We start from the raw sequence: 21,222 nt of genomic DNA, 5'->3' as shown, positions 1-21,222 counted from the left end.
GCCTTACTTGCCTCAATGCAACTTTTAAGTTATTTCTTACTTGCCTCATTTTGAGCGAAGCTCTTTTGCAAATTATAACTTATTTATAACTTTTAATTTAAATAAAAAAATCTAAAATATTATTAATTTCTTGAATAATTTCTTTTTAATTAAAATAATTGTTTTATTGCCTTATTGTATGACTTTTTTATATAACAACTATTTGTTGTTTGATTTGATGAATGATTTTTATCTAAACTTCTTTTTTTTTTTAATTACCTGAGTATTTATGTCTACTTTTATTGTAAATTGTTCTAAATTTTAATAATCAAAATTAAATTTTTTATAACTGTTTTTTGATTTATAAAACGTGAAAATTTTATTGAAACAATTTTGACTTTGAGATAATTTTATGATTGTTAAAGGTTCAAAGAAAGAAAGATTTTGCAATAACTTCATCTTAAAGTAGAAATTCCATGAGAAATAAATAAAAATATATGGTAGAGGGATTGTTTAAAACCACAAAAAAACTGTTTTAAAAAAATAAATTTTTAAACAAAGAAAATTTCGTTTTGAAGTTAAAATAAATACCATATAAAATCTTTTACCTAATAAGATCAAGCGGTTGATACTTTAACCATTTTCCCCATCTTCCCCAGTACATTTTAAGTACCTAGTAATAGATTCAAAAGTTTTATTAAGAACTTTTTTATAAATATGCAGTAGTGGTGTAGTGGTAAAGCGCTCGCTTCATAAGTGAGAGGTCCCGAGTTTGATCCCCACCGCGTCCCTGGTAGTACTGCACTCAACTTGTTTCTCCGCGCAGAGACCTTGTTTGTCAAGGTTCATGTTTCGGAGTTATAGAGTTGAGAGAGAGTTATAACCACTATTAAGTAGCCTCTTCATCTGTAGTGGCCTTCTTGGCCTTGAGGAGGTTAATAATAAAAAAAATAAACAATTTTAATAATTTAAATACATATTTAAATGAAAAAAAAAATTAATAAAATAAAAGTAAACAACAAATAAAAAAATTTTTAATACAAAACCTGTCTTTGATTTAATTGAGGTTCATCTCCAGGGCCATCTGGACCTTCTTCGCGAGGCCGCTTGTGGCCTCCCTAAATATATTAAATTGGTATTATAGTTTTTTTTAGTTTATTTGTAAAAATTGAAATAATTAACTAAATAACTAAATATATTTGTGAACTTTTTTGTGAATCTATTATGTTTTTTACCAATATCTGTTGCGTGTATCATATTGTGATGACTATAATAGATATGTTGTCATAATGATGTATAATGTTAGTAATAATATTGCTTAAAACATAATCTTGAGTTGAAACAAAATCATAAGTTAAAATAAAATCTTGCGTTAAAAATAACCTTGAGTTAAAACATAATCTTAAGTTAAAACAAAATCCTAAGTAATCATAAGCTTAAAACATATGAGATCTCTTCTAATCAGTCTTTTTAATACTATTAAGTGAGATCTCTTCTAATCAGTCTTTTTAATACTATTAGCAAGATCTTTGAGTCTTTAATTAACAAACTTATTAGAAGTTGGTATAAATCAGCTGAGATCTCTTACCACCATTTCTTTTATGAGAACACAAACAGCTTTATAGAAACAAAATATTATATGATAACAATCTTTTAATAAAATATAAAAAAGTTCATTTTAATTTAAATAAATAATACAGTTAGCTAAATAATATCTTATTCTGATTCTAATAAGTTAACAAGACAATAAATACTGATTTTGATCCTAAAGTTCTATTACTGACTTGTTAACTATTATAACAAAAAGGTTATGTATGATGGAAGTAATGAGGAACTAATACTCCTTGCATATCAAAAGCTTTTGAAAAAGTTTGGCCTACTGGTCTTTTCCACAAGCTATTTTCAAATGGTGTATCTGGAATTGACTGTAACTGTTTCTTTATTCTCACTTCTTTGCTTTTTCTTAACTCCTATCTTAAATAAGAGGTTGCTTGCTTCCTTGTTGGGAGTAAATTTGTTAAAGTTATATTACTAATATTATTTTACTAACTTTATTATTTATTTAAACTAAAATAAACTTTTTATACTTTATTATAAGATTGTCACCATATATTAGACTGTTTTTATAAAGCTGTTTGTTTTGTTATAAAAGAAATGGTGGAAAGAGAGCACACCTGATTTATACTTTTTATATAGATATACTTTGCACAAATCCAAATTTAAATTAATATACTTTTTATTTAAAAAAATATGTATCCATATACAACAAATCTACATTCATATTTTTTATTTTAAAAAATCTAAACTTATATATTAAAGTGTACATAATTTGTTTACTTTATTTCAAATTTTTGGATATTTATGAATCATAGAATTACACATATATAATTCTTGTTATTTAAATTAATTCTTAACTGGAAAAACAAAAAAATTTTAAAATTTAAAGGTACCAATGCATGTTGTATTCATGTTTAAAAAAAATGTTTAAGCTAAATTTTTAGATTAAACTAAAGAATAAATGTATATTAATAAAAATTTGTTGTTTTGGTTGAAGCTTGAAGCTTTCCTCCAATTTATTTGGTATTTGTATTTATAATTACACCGCAATCTACAGACTTGATAAATTATTTCATGCGTGTTTAATTTGTAGGAGTTTCAGTTTATGACGTTTAACAAGAAATTTAAAAATTCTTTGCTTATAATTTTTTATTCTATTTTTAAAATTAAACTTATTTCTTATTTTCATATTATTTTGAAATTTTGAAAAAAGTTGGAGAGACCTAGGACCACCTGGCCCCTTTGTTGCTGTCATCACTGATACTTAATGTATAACTTTTTTTTTAGTTTTTAACTTATTTCATCTACATGAAATATTCATGAAAGTAACAAATTGCAATAATTATGGGTGAAAATTTTTCAAAAAGTGTAGAATTATAAAGTTAATTTTAATTTAAAACAGTTTATTGCAAAACTTGTATTGGTCAATTAATTTAAACTTATTTAACTTTGAATGATAAGAGACAAAAAAAAATGTTTCCAAATTGGGAAACACAAAATTTATTTCATTTGTACATGTATTTTTAGGTGTTTTCTCTATATACTGTTAACAACCCACAGGCAATCATTACTAAATGTTATTTTGCTCATGCTGTGTATCGAAAGATTTTGATTTCTTTTTAGTGCGCATTTATAACATTTCATTACAACATTGCTTTTGTAATATTTGATAATATTGTTATGTTTTCAAATTTACAACCACACTACCACTAGCCTTGTCAGGTAACAATTTTTTTTTTTTTGCATTTTAACAAAATACTTTTTTAAAAGAATATAATATACAATTATGATTAAAAAATAGAGCTGAGCATTTTAATACTTACTACATGAAGTGGATAGGCTGCAGCGAAAACTCCTTCGGCAACTAATCTTTCAATACCTTAAAATATTTTAAAGTAAAAAAATTAGTTTAAAAAAATTACCAAAAAAATCAAAATTAAAAAACAAAAAGCAAAATTTAACAAAATAAAACTTTTTTAAAAAAAGATCATTTTTTATTTACTTAACATTTTTAGTCGACCTCATACAGATGCATAAGTTGTATTTATAAGGCATAAACAAGACATTATAATATCCTTTAACAATATATATATAATCTTTTAACGATATATACTTTAAACAAATAGATATTTAAATAAATAAGATAGAAAAAACATTATGAACCAATTTCTCCTTTTTGTCTACGACCATATGGTGCTCTCTCAAGTATTTCATAGCAAATACGAGTTCTTTCAGTATCTGTAAAGTAAGTGCTTGGGTTTTCACTTCCCAGAAACCTGTTTTAAATTTAGAGTCGGTAGAGTTAAAAAATTACATAGGAAAAAAATCATAACTGAGTGAAAAAACAGCTTACAAATGAAACTTATCAGCTTGGAAAGTAGCTGTAAAGTAGTCAGGAGGACTCATAGGAACTTTTTCATAAAATGGATTGGGTAAACGAAACTTTGCAAGCATACGCTCAGACCAATTAATTTTTTCTGTTTGACGTAGCTAAAGGCAAACTCATAGCATACAAAACCATAAAAAAAAATGATAAAAATAACATTTAGATATATAGAGACCATAACATAAAGTTTATAAACAAACTCACCGCTAATGGAGCTTTAAATGATAGTTCTTCTGCATAATACTTTAAAACTTCAAAAGGACAATGACATTTGATAAAGTGCAAAATGTTTTCTTTGTCGTCACATCTTTCCTATATATGCACACACAAAATTTTTTTTATCATAATGATGCTATTTTGGCGCAGTGTGCTAACTTGACCACCAGGTTTTATGTCTGCCTACTCTGAATTTTTTTGTTTCTTAAAAAGATACCTACCAAATATTTGTAAAAAAATACCAAATATTTGGTGGGATGTTTGTGTGCCGGAACTTTTTTTAAAACTTTTTTTTTTGTTATCTGAATGAATATATTAATCAATCAATCATCAATCATATATATTCTGAAAATAAATTTTCATGACTATTTACATATTTACATTATAATAATAATCTAAAGTAAACACCTTAAAAAATTTAAATACTAATTATAAAAATAATAATAAATAATAATAATAAAAACAGTTATTTTAAAAATAGTAATAATAATAATAATAATAATAATAATAAAGTAATTATAATAATTTAAATAAATCTGTATTATTTTTCATACAACAATCCTTTATACATACAGAGTTACGGTTACAAACGGTAATAAACTGACAAAATGACATAAAAACTCACGATGACATAAAAACTCAACTAATGATGACATAAAAATGACTATTGTTAAAAAAATTGTAAAGATTTAGTAAATATATTAATCAAAAAAATTATGATAAGTACTTTTGGAAAAAAAACAACAACTTGAGATTAAAAATAATAATAATAATAATAATAATAATAAATAAAGAAAAAAAAAATTATACACAGTAGAATAAAATATATATAATAAATGGCTATAATGAAAATAAAACAAATAATATAGCTGTATATAGAATCACAATTAAAAAAACAACAAACAAAAAACTAAAAAATAAAACAATTAATAAAACCAACATAAAATAATAAGTGAAAATACTTTGAGAATCAAGATGTCTATGAATTAATTTAAATGATACTCTGTATATATATATATGTTTGTATATATATATATATATATATATATATATATATATATATATATATATATATATATATATATATATATATATATATATATATAGCAGTATAAAAAAAAATTCAGAAAAATTAACTTTATAGCACACACCTACTCCACCCTTTTTATAGGTCTGGATGCACATAAAAAGCAATTTTTTAGACACCCTTTAATAGATGTGAATTAAAAATTCGTTTTTTTACAAATAATTGGTGGGTCTCTTTCGAGGAAACAAAAAAAATGAGTGGGCGGATATAAAAACTGGCAGTCAAAATTTTTTTGATGATTTTTTATTTCTGTTTTTTAAATGATTATTTTTGAAATTTTTAATTTAAAAACTTTGCTTATATTGAGACCCAACTAGCAATTGACCGAAATGGAAAAAAAAGCCGAAACTGAAATAAACCAAAATTGCAGGTACTCTAGTCTGGCGTCAAAACCAAAACCTACATTTCAGCAAATATTTTAACAGTTCAGCAGGTAAAAATTAATTTCATTAGAAAAATTTATTTATAAATACAATTTTACATTTGTTGTTTTTTTATACTGGTATTATGTTAGAATTGATTACATGTGCATCACAAATTGAGATTTAATACATAAGTTGGCAATATAAGTAAATAGCAAAAGTTAACAACTGGTAGATTTTCTCTGCAAGACAAGATTTTTTAGATATATTTTGTGAAAACTCTCTAAACTTTTGTGAAAATTCTAAAACTATTTTGTGAAAATTCTCAAAGAACTGTTTTTCTAAATCATAAAAATTTAAAATCTTACAAATTTTTCAGTTTTCAGTATGTTTTTCAACCGAAATTTTGCTTTTTACCGAATTTTCAGTATCGGTTCAAATTGAAACTTCTGCTGAAACTGATTTTTGGTTAATCATTAGACCCAACATACTTTTGGAAAAAGTTTACATTACTTTTTTTGAATTGCAAAATAATGAAATGATAAGTTACATGACTATTAATAATGGTTGATGAAGAAATCAAAACATGATTGGAATAATGCAACAATTACCTTATTTTGCAATCAATTTAACATATGATTTCTAGGAGAGATAAGAAAAAAGAGATGAAGACTTCATGTACAAAACTCATTAAATCTGCTTATGTTGCTATTTAAAGATAGGATCAAAAGACAAAAAAAGTCAAGTTTCAAACACACAAATTAAGTGCTGATAACTTGAAAATAGGGTTGCATCATAAGGATTATAAATTAATTAACAAAAATAAGATTGTTGCAACAATCTTTGTAAGTGAAACTTTGTGAAAAGAAGGCAGCCACAGGAAGAAAACGACTGGATGAGTTACTTTTAGAGACAAAGAGCAGATTTGAACCCCAAATTTCTAGAATGTGAGTTAAGAACACTTACCACTAGTTTACAGTGCCAATAAAAAATAAAATAAAAATGATAATTATTATATTTCCTGACTGTAAATGAAAATAGATATATACAGTACTACATAACATTTAATATAATGTTTTGTTATTAACATACTTCCTCCATTTCAACACTACTCCTTTTTAAATTGCTAAGAAATCTTTTACGAAACCCAACCAGTCTTGTATCAGCCATTTGATTCTTTTCCTCAACATATACCAAAACAAAATCTATATTAAAAAAAAAACATAAATTAAAAAAAATCGATAAAAATAACGCAAAAAATCTACAAAAATGATAAAATAAAAAATAAACTTTTAAAAAATACTGATAAATAAAATCTTTACTTTAAATCAAAATATCAAACTCCTGAACTTCATATCTGGTTTGCTAGCCTGAGCTTCCATTATATTATAGTAATCTTTTGATACTAAATGTGAAGCGTTAAAACTGTATTATAAACAAAGTTTAAACATTACCTATTTTTCTTTTACCATCACGAAAATAAGTCCCTCTTTCTCCACTCATGTCTTCATCATAGATTTCCTAAATGTTAAATCACAGATACTTATACCACATTTTAGAATTTCATAAAAATAAAAATATAATAGAAAAGTTTATTTATATTTTCAATTTAAATGTTAAATCATAAACTATATAGATAGATGAACTATTCAAAACAAAAATTTGATTAACTTAGATGAAGAAAAACTTGAACTCTTTAAATTTCATAAATGTTGATCTTTAAACATTAAATTTCAAAACTCAATTTAATATTTATGGTTAAACAATTGTTCAGTTTAAATCATTTGTTCAGTTTTATCATAATGTTATCAATTTCTTCTTAGAAATAACATTTATAAAAGTGTTGACAATTTTTTACAATAATAAAAAAATTAATATAAATAATGAAAACCTTGTAATCATTTCCATTAGATGCATCATATGCACCAAGTTCCTAAAAAAATCAAAAAATATGAAAAAAATATTAAAACGTATTGCATTCAACCCTTTTACAGCGCGAACCATAAAGTTATTCAAGATGATAAATGTTTCTATATGTAATATTAATAACAATATTAATATTTTCTAAATGTAATGGATATTTTGATGCACAAATCCTTAACATGTTTAGGTAAATCTGATTTAAACTTTAAACAATGAAAGTTAAATATACAATTTTGTAAAAAATTTACTTGGACTCATACTTTTAAATCTGGAATAAATGTTACCAAAAATAATTTTCTTTGAACTTTGTTTTGCTCATTAAATTTGTAAGTTTATTGTTAAGTGACAAATAGATTTGAATCTCTTATTAGAAATAAAAACAAAATACCACCACACTCTAGAATAAACTGCTGGTTGCTGTTACAGTTTCATAAATATGACAGTACATTTCAATCTTTCTATACCGAAGAATACTTTAAAAGCTCATATATGAAATATACTACGCAGTACTTTAGATTGTTCCCACTGTTCACAAGCAATGACATCAAGTGGTCTCATGCAATGGTATAAAGTAGTATCACGTGGTTATTATAATATAACAAGTTCATTCATAACAAAACATTAAGTTTAAATATTTGTACTTTAATTCATGTACTTAATACATCACATACTCAATACATTACTAAAGAAATATCTTGTTTTATTCAAAATTAGTATAATTATTTGACCAAAGTTGACCAAAGATAAGTTTATACAAGTTATTCATGTCTGTACAAAATAATTCTATCAAGTTACTTCTCCTATGGAAAGGTCAACTTTCTAGGAAACAATAAATTTGTAGCAAAAGTGTTAAACAACACTTTCACTATGCAGTTCAGAATCAATATGGAATTATATTTTACATACAGGATCTGAGTTAAACAATAAAATAAATTCAGATTATCATTAGCATAACAATAATAAAATAATAACATGTCATTCACATAGTAATAAAACAAAACTACTGAATCACACAAATTATAGTTTTATAACTTTTTTTATCAAACACTTTTTGCTCTTTCATCCTTGCTTACCATTAACTTAAGACTGCTTGCAGTTTTGTAAAGAGTGAAAAAGTTATTATTTTTCTTATATTGGATTACTTGGCTAGAGGTAAAAACTATATTTTGATAACAAGTATTCTACTTTTGAGCTTTTATCTCCCTGATATATATTTGCTTTTATCTCCCTGATTGTAAAGATCAACAGATACCATAAGATTACTTTGTCAGGACAAAAAATGTTTGCCAAATGTTACTGTTGTATTCAACCTTTTTTTCTTCTTATTGAGATGAAAAAGCATCTTAGAAAAGATATTATTCTTTGGCAGAACTATTTATGGGACAAAATAGTTCAAAATTAAGTGATTAATCAATCCTGTCGCTGCATTTAAAAACACTTTTTTATAAGTTCAAATAATAGTATTTATTTTACCAACTTAGATTAAGGCGTTGAATTTGTTTTAACCTGCAATTAAGAACTGATCTGTGCTTACTCACAAAGAAAAAAGTTTAAAACCAAACAAATTAAAATTTGAATTGTGAAATATTATTTTGAACTTCAGCTTTTTGTTATATTAAAAGATTAACATACCAGAAAATCCAGGATAAAACCTATGGGAAATAAAAAACTCTAATTAAGACTTTCAGTAAAAAATATGGGACTTACAACAGCTATAATGAAAAAATAAAGAGGCATATTAAAATAAAAATTTTAAAAATGATTTACATTATGACATAAATAAAAGAATAAAAAAAAAGAAACTGTGCTAAACAAACTAAAAATATAATTATTATCATTAAAGCAATATAAATTATTATCAAATGCTTTAAAGATATTTGACTAATAAGTAATAAATTAACAATAAGTAATAAAGCACTCAAAAATTTTTAAAATTCAAGTCTTTATTATTTCATTTCTCTTAAAAAAAGTAAAAACTAACAAATGCAGAGGGGGTATAAATAAACTTGTGCCCTAACAACGCTTTTTAAGTCCCTGTTTTGAAATAGCCCTCAAATTCCAGCACTGTTATTTTTGAAGATACAAAAAGAAATACAAATATTGTCTAAAAGAAAACCCTACAGTATATATAAACATTAAAGTATGTAAACTGAACTTGTATACAACATACTATTTATATATTAGTGTCCAAAAAAATTTAATTTTGAAATGATGATGCAGTCCTCGAGAAAGTTTTTTTTAATACTATACTCTCACGTGCTTAATAAATGGGAGGGGATGTTTATTTTCAGAAAATTTTTCCCACCCACCCCAAGTTTATTTATACCCCCTCTGCATTTGTTAGTTTTTACTTTTTTACCTATGAAAAAAAAAATATTGCAATTAGGCTTTTTCATAGGTCAAACTATTGACCTATGAAAAATCTTGTAAACCTTGATTTGTCAAAAATTAGCCTTTGGTTTATTCCTCACCATACTATAAAACTTATATAAGCATATTAAATCCTATTGAACTTTTAAATATTAAAATATTAAATAGAGTTTTATGTGAAGAAAAATTAAAAAAAAGAAAAAGATTTTATGAAAAAAAAATAGGGATTTTAAAAGGATCAGTGCCTAGGGTCTTAGTTTACCTTAATCTGACTCTGTATATGATTAGTTGTTGCCTTTTTGGCTAAAGTCACAACTTCCAGTATGACATAAATCAGATATTATGAATAAAATTAAAGATCTTCATAACCAGCACACTGGGTTGATGAAGCATTGCTTATAAAGTAGTACTATTTAATATAAGCAAGAAAAATTTTAAAAACTGATTAAAAAAACACAAAAAAGACTTTAAGTTTATCAAACTGCAATAAGAGTCTGGAACCAGGTGTATTAAACAGTCATTTCAAATAAGGAACTATTTTTAAGCTTGCTAATTACATAGTCATAACATCAAAAAACTCATATGGAAGTCACAATTAGCAACCAGACAATCTCTAATGGACTTATTATAAAAGGACAAAAATAGACTTCGACAAAGCACTAATTGCAACAATTTTAATTACAACTATCAAAAATGAATTGTCTATAAAAAATGTTTGTCTTTCTAGACAATCATTTTAAAAATGGACACTAAATGAACAATCTCGATTTTTTAATGAGGTATAGAAGATCTATTTAATATATAATTTGGACTTATAAGGAGTAATTAAATTTTCACTGCAGCATCGTTTCAAAAACTGAAAACGAGCACAAAATTAAAAATACAATTTTTCTAACAGAAGTTCATTTTTTAATTTTTTGTCCAGCGTGTGCTGTTGATTAAAAAGTTAATGTCTATTTAAAAACCTCAAAATGGACTATTTTGTGCTCAATTGAAGTTCATTAATTACTCTGTTCAGTTGTTTTTCCATTCTCAGTGAATGTGCGTGAAAATTTATTTTTAAAATGCCCTCTCCAGTTTGGGATTACTTCAAAAAAGTTGAAGGTAAGTTTATCATTTAAAAAATTTTCCTTAGTCACTAAAATCTTTATCACCTTCAATAAAATTATTTTAAAAATATGTGATCAAGGAGTTGTCCTTTATAAAATGTGGATTAGTAAGTAGAAGATTCCAATAGGTGTTAAAATTTATTTAGGTTTGTGAATAAAACAATAGTGAAAAAGAAAAATGTTTTTTACTTTCATTTTATTGATGAATATGTACGCAAGTTTTAAACAATAATTAATCATGGGCAATGATCGTCATTTGGAGTTTTGATGTCATTTCAATATTTTTTTAATATAATAAGTTAACTACATAACAATCTTCAAATAATACGGTAATGAAAGATTTCTGGTTTTATGAAATCAAGTAAATTTAGACAAAATCATAGACACCAAATAGACAAAAAATTATGCTTTGTAGACTTATGAAGTGAAAATTTTTTTTTAACTGAGCAATCTTAGGACACCATCAGAAATTTGATAGACACAACAAGGACAAAAAATTAAACATTTGTTGTGTCCATTACAACATACAGAATTGTCTATGTCTGTGTTGTAAGTCTATCCATAGACTAGTCTGGTTACTAGTCACAATACAGACAAAACATTTTATATTCTAGCTAGGATCAATATTTACATAAGGTCTCAAAAAGCTTAAACAAGTAAAAAACTCAAGATACTTACAAAACTTTAAAAAAGGAAAAATAACTTTTCAATAATAATAACAGTAAAATAGACTAAATTAAAAGACAGCTCCAAAGCATTTACTAATAAAAAAAAAAATTTAACTTTTTTAAAAAAAAAAAAACCATTAAACAATTGCTTCAATTTGTTTTCTATAAACTTAACCCCTTATTTAGTTTCACAACTCTTTCTTTTTAATCTATACACTTTCTTAACATTTACTCTGCAAGTCCCATAAACTCCAACTTCTTTTTCATCATCACCATAGTTGTTTTTGTTATCTTGACTTTTAGATGGAACATTCAGTGTTAGTTGTACTTCTCATTTTGAGTATTTTGGTTTTTGTTCTACAAAATTTGTTTGTCATTTCTTTATAATATTCAATACATATGGTTGAGTGTAGGAACTTTAAAAATAACAACAATCAAAGATATAACTAATTTTAATGCAGCAATAAAATATTTAATAATCTTACTTTTCAAAAAATAATAAATTGGTTACCAAAAGAAGTTAAAAACTAGATAAAAAAACTATTAACACCAGCTCTTTATAGTGGTAATTATGAAAACATTTGTAGAAATAAAAAGAGAAGCATATAAAGACAATAGTTTAAGATTATAATAGAATTGACAATAAAATTTAAAGAGTGGCTTTTAACATTCTTAAGACAAGATGCGAAAACGAGATATTTTTTTAACTGTATATAAATACCTTGTTTTTAAAATAAAATGTTTTTATACATATCTATTTTTTCAAAAACATATTAATAAGTTTTTAACATAACAAATCTTCAAAACTAGTTCTTAAGAATAATATTATTATTCTTAAGAATATTATTATTCTTAAAAATAATATTATTCTTAAGAAATAGATTTTAAGATTTGTTATGTTCTTTGCATGCTTCATTAAACTTTTCCAGATATATAACAAGCATAGAGCATTTTTGAGTTAAAAACTGTATTTACAAATGTTTCACAAAATGCTTTTGTCAGCATTTCATTTGCACAAGCATTTTTAGACAAGCTATTTTAGTTAGTGAATGAATTTATGTTTTCATTCATTATTAAATGTTTTGTTTAGTTTACAAATTTATGGCCACTGATTTTAAAGTTTTTTTATTGTTTTCTTTATTTATTCATTAATTTATTTTATTGTTATTTGTAGTTTTTAGTTTAAAGAAAGTTTGTAGTTTATAGTTTAAAGAAAACTTTCTCAGTCTTTTTAACATGTAGCCATATTTTTTGAGATCTTAACGAACATGATTACAATCCAATCATTATATCATAATACTTACTGTCAACAAAAAAGCAAAAATAATAAATAGTAAGTGATAAATTTGGTTTATGTCATAACATGATGACATGTCATTATCAAATTTATCACTTACTATTTAATTTTTTTTTTTTCAACCAAATTTATCACTTACTATTTATTATTTTTGCTTTTACTAATAAAAATTGAGTTACAAAACGCGTATTTTTTTCATTTTGAGTAAAAAGATGGCATAAAAACTTACCAAATAGTCTGACTGAGTAAGAGGCAACTTATCAAAAGACATTTCTTTAAAAAATTTTAAGGCTTGATGCTTGATGAAGAAGCATATTAGATAAAATAAAGAAAGTCGTCACAGCTCCAGACAATTTAAAATTTTATGATTCTTTATCGATCTTCATACTTTGAATTTTATAAAATATTTTTTTCCATAGCCTAAGATTTAACAAATTTTTTAAACAATAAAAACAAAATACGTTCGTTGTTCTAATTTTATTAAAATTGCATAATTCGACTAATCAATATAAGCCGAAAATTGCTTGTCAAATAATCACAAATGCAAATAACTTAGCACTGATTTTTAAAGATACTATTACTGCTATAGGGCCTTAAGCAACAGAGAGAAAAAAAGAGCTAGAGACATCTGCCGAGATTTTAACATCTGCGCATTAAAAACTTTAAGAATAATCTAGCGGCATGAAAAAAGTATAACAGAACTAAGTTTATATTATAGATTTAGTACCAGGGTCCTTATCAAATTTCTATTTGTTTATAAAGAACAAAAACAAAATATAAGGCAAAGTTTTCAAGGAGATTTTTTGGTTGTTGCGGATTTTAGTACTAAACTTAATCATCTTACAATTAAACAAAGATTATGTTTTGTTCTATTAATAAACTTCATACCATAAAACATTTTACATAAGGTATTTTAAAAACTCATGGCAACGTCAACAGCAACGCTTTTCTTACCACACACACACACACACACATATATACATATATATATATATATATATATATATATATATATATATATATATATATATATATATATATATATATATATATATATATATATATAACTTTTGTGACAATACAAAGTTGTTATGTATAATTTGCTTTTATAAAGTTTATTTGTTTTGCAGGTTATGAAATTTTTGACATGTTTCAAAGTGCGTAATCTGGGGTGGTTTAGGCCCAATTTAAATAATTTTATTCACGGCTATCTAAAACACAGGTCTATTACACGAGCGGCAAAACTTGAAAACTGGAGGCCGACTAGTAAAAATTTAATTTAGGCTTAATTTTGATTTATAAAAATATTTTAACAAATTACAATTGTTATCTAACTTGCTAACTAAAGGCATACTTATTTTATATTTATTGAAGAGAAAACAAAACAAAATTTCAATGAAACATAAATTTATTGAAAAGACTTTTATATAAGTCAAACAACAAAAATAATAAAAGTTTTAATCACTCAGTTTGAAAGGTTTTTGCGCTGGCTCCTTGTAAGATCTGGAGTGTTTAGCTTTGAATAATTATTTAAAAAGGTATTTGACAAAACTTTAAAACTTTTTATACACATATTATTCTTAAAATAACCCAAAAAATATAAATTGTCGATTGACTCAAAGTAGTAAGATAAGGAATGCAAACAAACTGGCAGATCCATTGTAATGAAAGTACACAACAAAAGAAAGTAAAATTACTTAAAATCTCAGTTGGCTTTGTCAAACCACTTCTATCTAAGTCTTTGAGATAAGCACCATACTCATTGCAATATGAATATGTATCAATGTCAAGATCTTCATAACCAATCTTAAATAGAAAGTAACCAGCAATGTATACTAAAGCCATTTTAACAGCATCTAAACTCTAATATTTTCAAAGAATAATATATTTTATTTTTCCTTTTGTGTTAGAAGCCTCTGACAGTTCATGCAAATATGACCAACACGAAGCTCACGAAAGTCTGAATATTTTAGGATGTGTTGATAAAGCAAAAAGTGTTTCATCATAAAAAACTCTTAAACATAAAGAAACATTTTGTCGCTCAACAGGTTTTAGAAAGATTGAAGCTGTATTTAAATGAGTAAGAGTCACAAGTATCTTTCTTTTCCAAGTTGTAAAGATTCTTAAGATCATCCCACCTTGCAATTAAATTATCATCATTGTCCTTAAACTGAGTTTCTTGAGTTTATTCAGTAATCCAATTATTTCTTATGTTTTTCCGTGTATGAACATAATCGTAAAGTAAAAAATGTTTTTTAGTCAGCCATGGTTTCTCTTCAAAAGTTTTAAAGAGAGAGAAAAACTTTACACTGACTTTACTATTGTCACATATAATCGCAACACAGCTAGTAAACAACCGGGTTTAATATTTGACCTAGGATGGGGCCGGGTTAGATAAAATATAGCCGGGGCCGGGGCTGGGTCTGTGACCGGGGCTGCATAAACATTTATACATCCTAAAGTTTATTTTTTTAATTCAAAATTTATGTTATATGCTGTTTATATATGCATATATAAACATCATTATGATCAACATGATCATCATAACATCATTAGCATCATCATCATCATCATCATCATCATCATCATCATCATCATCATCATCATCATCATCATCATCATCATCATCATCATCATCATCATCATCATCATCATCATCATCATCATCATCATCATCATTATCATCATCATCATCATCATCATCATCATCATCATCATCATCATCATCATCATCATCATCATCATCATCATCATTATCATCATCATCATCATCATCATCATCATCATCATCATCATCATCATCATCATCATCATCATCATTTTCTCTTTCAGCAAATACTACACCGCATAAGTACTAAAGTTTACATAAATATGAAAAGATATTGTATGCCAGCATCTAAATAAATAGCAAACATATATGTTTATATCCATAATATGTATGCATAAAAGGCATCTCAGAAGCTTTTATTCCTATTCTTCAATTTTAAGTCAAACTTCATTCTACTCCATATTTTTCACCATCTTGAGCAGTTGCTTTATTAATCATTTATTTCATCTTTTTTACAAGAACATCTCTCCTTAAGTCCTTTAATTATTTCAGAAGCCAATGTAAAGAGGTCTCGTCTGATGTAAAGCTCTGTTATTTTCAGTTTACTAAATCTTGCATCTAATATCAGATGTTAGGTTCTAAAGATTTTTGGTTAGTCTTTATCAATGTCATTAACTAAAGTAAGTCGAACATTTAATCTTATTAATTATATAATATTTAATTTTTAAAAAGTGCTAAATAAGTGGTTCCACTTTTTTAAAACTCTAAAAAACATTTTGACCTCTCTAACTATCCTACGATTAGTCTTTACTCTGTTATTAGTTTCTTTATATAAAGGTTTTAGGCTTATTAAATTATTTCTTACTAACTGCAGTAATAAAGTTATTCTTGAAGACCTACGCTTATCTTTATTTCAAGTAACACTAAGGTATCAATCTTTATGTAAATTTAATATCTAAAGTGGCTCTATTTGTTGACGATTCAACTTTATACTCTTGTCTTGACAAAAAATCTTTACTTTTTGATTACTTAGAACTAGCAGCCGATTTTTAATCTGATCTCTCTTCTGTAGCAGCCAAAGGCAAGCTGTGGCATATGGATTTAAATTCTGGACTTAAAATCTGCAATTTTTGTTAGACAACAAAACTCATTTAATTACTGCAAAAAAATATTGCAATAATGCTGGTATTCCTATATTGATGAGTAACAATTCTCTTACTCTCAGAAAAAAACACATTGTAAATATAATGCGGTCATGGTGTAGTGGTAGAGCGCTCGCGTCATAAGTAAGAGGTACTAAGTTCGATCCCTATCAAGCCTTGGTAGTACCACGCTCAAAGTGTTTCTCTGCGCAGTGGTTTAGTTTTCAAGGTTTGTGTTTCGGAGTTATATGGTTGAGAGAGATTATAACCACAGTTAAGTAGCCTCCTCGTCTGTAGTGGCGTTTTCAGCTTTGGGGAGGTGAATTAACATAAAAAAATAAATAAATAAATTAGACCTGCTTTATCTCCCAAGCTTGAGCCACTCTCCCATTTGTTGTAAGGTTGCATTTCTTTGTTCTACAAATACAATCATGGTCAATGCTTAAACAAGCTTTCGTCTCTATTACGATAAACCAAAACTCATTCTTGCTTGTTTCTTATTCATAAGTTGCATCCTTTTACTATATCTGTCTTTATGCTATAAAAACTTTTATTAATCCAGTTTTTTTCCTTGCACATCAAAAAAACCTTATAACTGTTACCCATTTTCATGTTTTTCTTGTATATACAATCTACAACTTTTTAAGTCTTCAGTTAACCATTTCCTAGTATTTTTACTTTTTCTCTATTTTAAAGTAACACATAACTTAAAAGTGGTAATTTGCAATCTTGTTGGAAGTAAATTTAAGTTTGAAAATGTATAAATACATGCCAGTATTTAATAAATAGTAAATGTAATCATAAAATTGTAATATATAAAGCATTATAAATTTTTTTCTAGCCCCAGCTATCAACCCCTGCAAAATCTTATAGTTTAGCCGGGGCCGGGTTTGAAAAAAGTCACATTTTTAGCCGGGGCCGGATCCCCGGTTATTTACTAAACACAGCTTCCATTTGCATTTAAAATTAATCCAAGTATAGAATCAACTACTTCATACTGAAAATCTGAATCAAGAAAACATACTGAAACCATGCATACTATAAAAGTGGTTTCCCCAAAAAGTCATTTAATCATAACAGCTAATATTGTTTTTGCTAATTTATCTGATTGATTAACAGATTTCCCAAAAAGTTCTCCAACGTGAAATGAGGCTTTAACACATATTTCATCAGCTATTAGAATGCACTGTCGTTGTTGGTTAGTAAATTTGCAAAAACATGCAAAATAAATCATTGTTTAATTTTGAAGCTTTTGATGCCAATTTTTGTAGAGTAGAAACACTGGAAAGCTGATAATCATTTCGAATTAGCTTACAAAGTGTTCTTAAAAAAGAAAAATATTCAAAAGCTTGAACAATAGTGTTTGAAGAATATAGTGTATCACCAATACTTAAAATTTTTAAACGAAGGTAAATTTTCTGTAATAACTTGTTTTTATATCGATAACTCAATATTAGTCAAATATCTTATAGCTTCAGCCAAATTCGACCATTAGTCTATATGTGACAAGTTTGTCTAAAAATCATGTGACCAATAGTCACATGATTTTTAGACAAACTTGTTACATAGCATAAGCATCCACAAAGATATGTCTCATATTTTAAATTAAAAGAAAGATTTCGTATGAACCTATAAAAAAAAAAAATTCAGATAACAAAAATCTGTAACAATTAATTAACTTTTTATTTTTATATACATTACGATTTAAAGAAAGCTTATCTTACTTTGGTAAACCACAGTAAAATTCAGTAGATTGAAAACAAATCTTTTCATCACATTTGTAGACAACTATACACTTAAACAAACCTTTTGGTATTTTTTTTTTGTTAATGATCAATTAAATCATTAAAACTCAAAGAGTCCATTGCTTTAAAAGTCTCAAGTTAATCAGCTTGTACATTTCTTGCACCAATGGCGAATTTTCATAACATACAACTGTGTATTTGCTTTCAAGAATGTTGCTTCTTGGAATAGCTGAAAGCCACTTTCTACGTTCTTCTGGATCTTTTGGTAATCTGTAAACAGCACATTTTTTTTTATCTGTTAAATAGTTAGTAGCAATTCGCAACACAACACTTTAAAGACATAATAAGTCTCAAGAAATACTTTTTTTTCTTCTAATTTTAAGCAACTGTATTAACCTTCGCAAATTTTTGAGAGTTAATCGACCCCAGTTATTGTTACGGTTTGCACAATTAATAAAGTGTTTTAGATAGTCAGGATTTTATTGCATAAGTTTTAAACATCTTTTTCTGTAGATGAAAAGATTAGGCTGTTACCATATCTTTTGGGATTTTTATTCTTATTCTTTAATGTTGATCTGGGTGTTGTTTTTTTTCAAAGATACTTGTCTTTGAGTTAATAAACTATTTTTAATACGTTGTGTTTAAAAAATACATAACTTATATTTTTCTATTTTTTAGCTTATAATTTGTAGGTATATTTAAACTAAGAATGGAACAATTTTCAGCATACCTTTACATTGTTTTATATTGACGTATTTATACAAACTTTTATACTAATTTTGTATTGCATTTTAATTAAAAATTTTATTTTTATTATTACAACACGTAAACTATTACAAATAATCAGTAAAATTATTTCATAACAGTTTTAGTCAAAATTAGACCATATTTAACAGACTTAACTGGTTTGGAAACTCCGCAAAATCTATTGTTTAACTTATTGACACAAAAGTAGATAGTCTTAAGAATTGCATACAATAGTATAAAGTTTAATAGACAAGAAACAAAAACAAAACAAAAAACTCAGACTCTTGCATCTACATCTTAAAATCAACACCAAGTTCAAGATCATTTTTTCTTGTCCGCGGTGTTCTTGAACCTCTTAAACTATGTTGAGCAAAGTATCTCGGAAGATAACTTCGTTCTTAACCATAAAGTCATAAAAATGAATTATTTATATGATTCTGCGTAAATCAAGCGTGACCGTGCACATAAAGTTTTTAACGTTTTATGTTGCTTATAATATTTGGATTTTTGTATGATAAGTAAAGTAAAAAAAATTTTGAAACTAAAATAATAGTAATTTGTATAGCGTCTGTACTCAATGTTTAAACATTTACACTGCTTGGAAAGAAGGGTGTGTCAGTTTTTATTTTTTTCAATTTCAAAAACGGCAAGGTTAATTTTGGTTAAGAATTTTATGGAGATTCCGAATCTACAAAAAAAAATTTAAATACTGTCTTGCTGGGTGGGTCAGCATTGTTTTTAACGGAAAAATGACTAAAATATGGCTAATTAACAAGGCGAAACTATCATTGAAAAAAAAATTTCTAAAATTTTTTATTAACTCAATAATTTTTATGTTGAATTTTAAAAAAATTGATTATTTGGTTCAAAAAGCCATAAAAATAAACATAGAAAACGAGTTTTTGTGAAGGGTATTTATACAAAAATCAGGCACTTTTTTCATATTTTAGTCAAAAAAAAAATTTTTTTAATGATAGTTTCGCCCTGTTAGCTTAGTTAATTTTTGTCATTTTTCCGTTCAAAACAAGGCTACCCACCCAGCAAGACATTATTTAATTTTTTTTTGCAGATTCAGAATCTCCATAAAATTCTTCACCAAAATTAATCTTGCCGTTTTTGAAATTGAAAAAAAAATAAAAATTGACACACCCTACCGGAAAGGGTAGTAGGACGTTATAGCAAAAAGTTTAAAAGTGAAAGCGAAAAGTCAGGAAATCAAAAACCTGGATATAGAGTATCGTGATAAGTTCAAAGTAGTTAAACGGTTATATTATATATACAAAAAAGTATTAAAATAAGCAAAACCACAAGTGGATCTTTTAATTAAATTTATCGAAACTGGAAGAAAAACAGTATATGCTATTTTTGAAGAAAACATTTACAGAAAAGATTCTTTGCGCAATGGTAAAGAATATTGGAGAAGCACTTTGAATACAATTGGTTGCAAATCGAGAATTACCACACTAATGGTTTGTACTTAATTATATATATATATACAGTACTGTGAATAAGTTTTAGACCATTTACATTTTTTCAAAAAATCCCGGAGAATTCTTCTCTAATATTTAAGTTTGTAGTTCTAAATTATTCACTTATTAAAATATATTTACTTCACACTAAATATGGAAGAATTACAAACTTTTTAATGTCAAACTTCATAAAAAACTCTTAATATTTACTATGTCATCCATTTGCCTCAATCCCAGCCAATATTCGCCGGGGAATGATTCATACAAGTTAGTTATCTCTTTAAAGTACTTCAAAACATTCTTCAGCATTTTGGGGAACATGTTCGACCTTCTGTCCAGGTAATCCCAAATATGCTAAATTATATGAAAGATAATTTTTTGCCACTCAGGAACAATGTTTTGGGTCAATGTTCTGTTGCAGAATAAAATTATGATCTATTAGTCTTGTTCCGGATGATACAGTATGGTGCCTTAGGATATCCACATAACGTTCCCCGGTGAGTCGCCCCCCTATTTTGATCAAATCACCTACTCCAGATGAAGATAAACAGCCCCAAACTTGTATCGAGCCTCCTCTGTGTTTAATAGTAGGGTTTAAACACTTGGGCTGATAGGCT

General features: G+C 26.1%; 1 protein-coding gene across 2 annotated transcripts in view; it reads right to left on the bottom strand.

Annotated features, from left to right (window-relative positions):
- Positions 1 to 13,556, bottom strand: part of LOC136081652 (anoctamin-7-like) — a 42,224-nt gene extending 28,668 nt beyond the window's left edge. The window contains exons 1-10 of one of the 2 annotated variants that reach the window (XM_065799236.1): positions 13,184 to 13,556; positions 7,479 to 7,520; positions 7,042 to 7,108; positions 6,680 to 6,792; positions 4,127 to 4,234; positions 3,890 to 4,026; positions 3,700 to 3,812; positions 3,360 to 3,415; positions 1,026 to 1,097; positions 588 to 652 (exon numbers count right to left, since the gene is read on the bottom strand). In XM_065799236.1, the coding sequence (XP_065655308.1) occupies positions 588 to 652; positions 1,026 to 1,097; positions 3,360 to 3,415; positions 3,700 to 3,812; positions 3,890 to 4,026; positions 4,127 to 4,234; positions 6,680 to 6,792; positions 7,042 to 7,108; positions 7,479 to 7,520; positions 13,184 to 13,225 (815 nt within the window). In that variant the 5' untranslated portion in view covers positions 13,226 to 13,556. The remainder of the gene's footprint in view (positions 1 to 587; positions 653 to 1,025; positions 1,098 to 3,359; positions 3,416 to 3,699; positions 3,813 to 3,889; positions 4,027 to 4,126; positions 4,235 to 6,679; positions 6,793 to 7,041; positions 7,109 to 7,478; positions 7,521 to 13,183) is intronic. The other variant, XM_065799237.1, reaches the window with a different exon arrangement.
- Between the last annotated feature and the right edge of the window lie 7,666 nt (positions 13,557 to 21,222).

Source organism: Hydra vulgaris, chromosome 06 (assembly GCF_038396675.1).
Source record: "Hydra vulgaris chromosome 06, alternate assembly HydraT2T_AEP".
Classification (NCBI taxonomy): Eukaryota; Metazoa; Cnidaria; class Hydrozoa; order Anthoathecata; family Hydridae; genus Hydra; species Hydra vulgaris.
The sequence above is the reverse complement of the archived record's forward strand: the minus strand, read 5'-3'. Positions and strand labels throughout refer to the sequence as shown.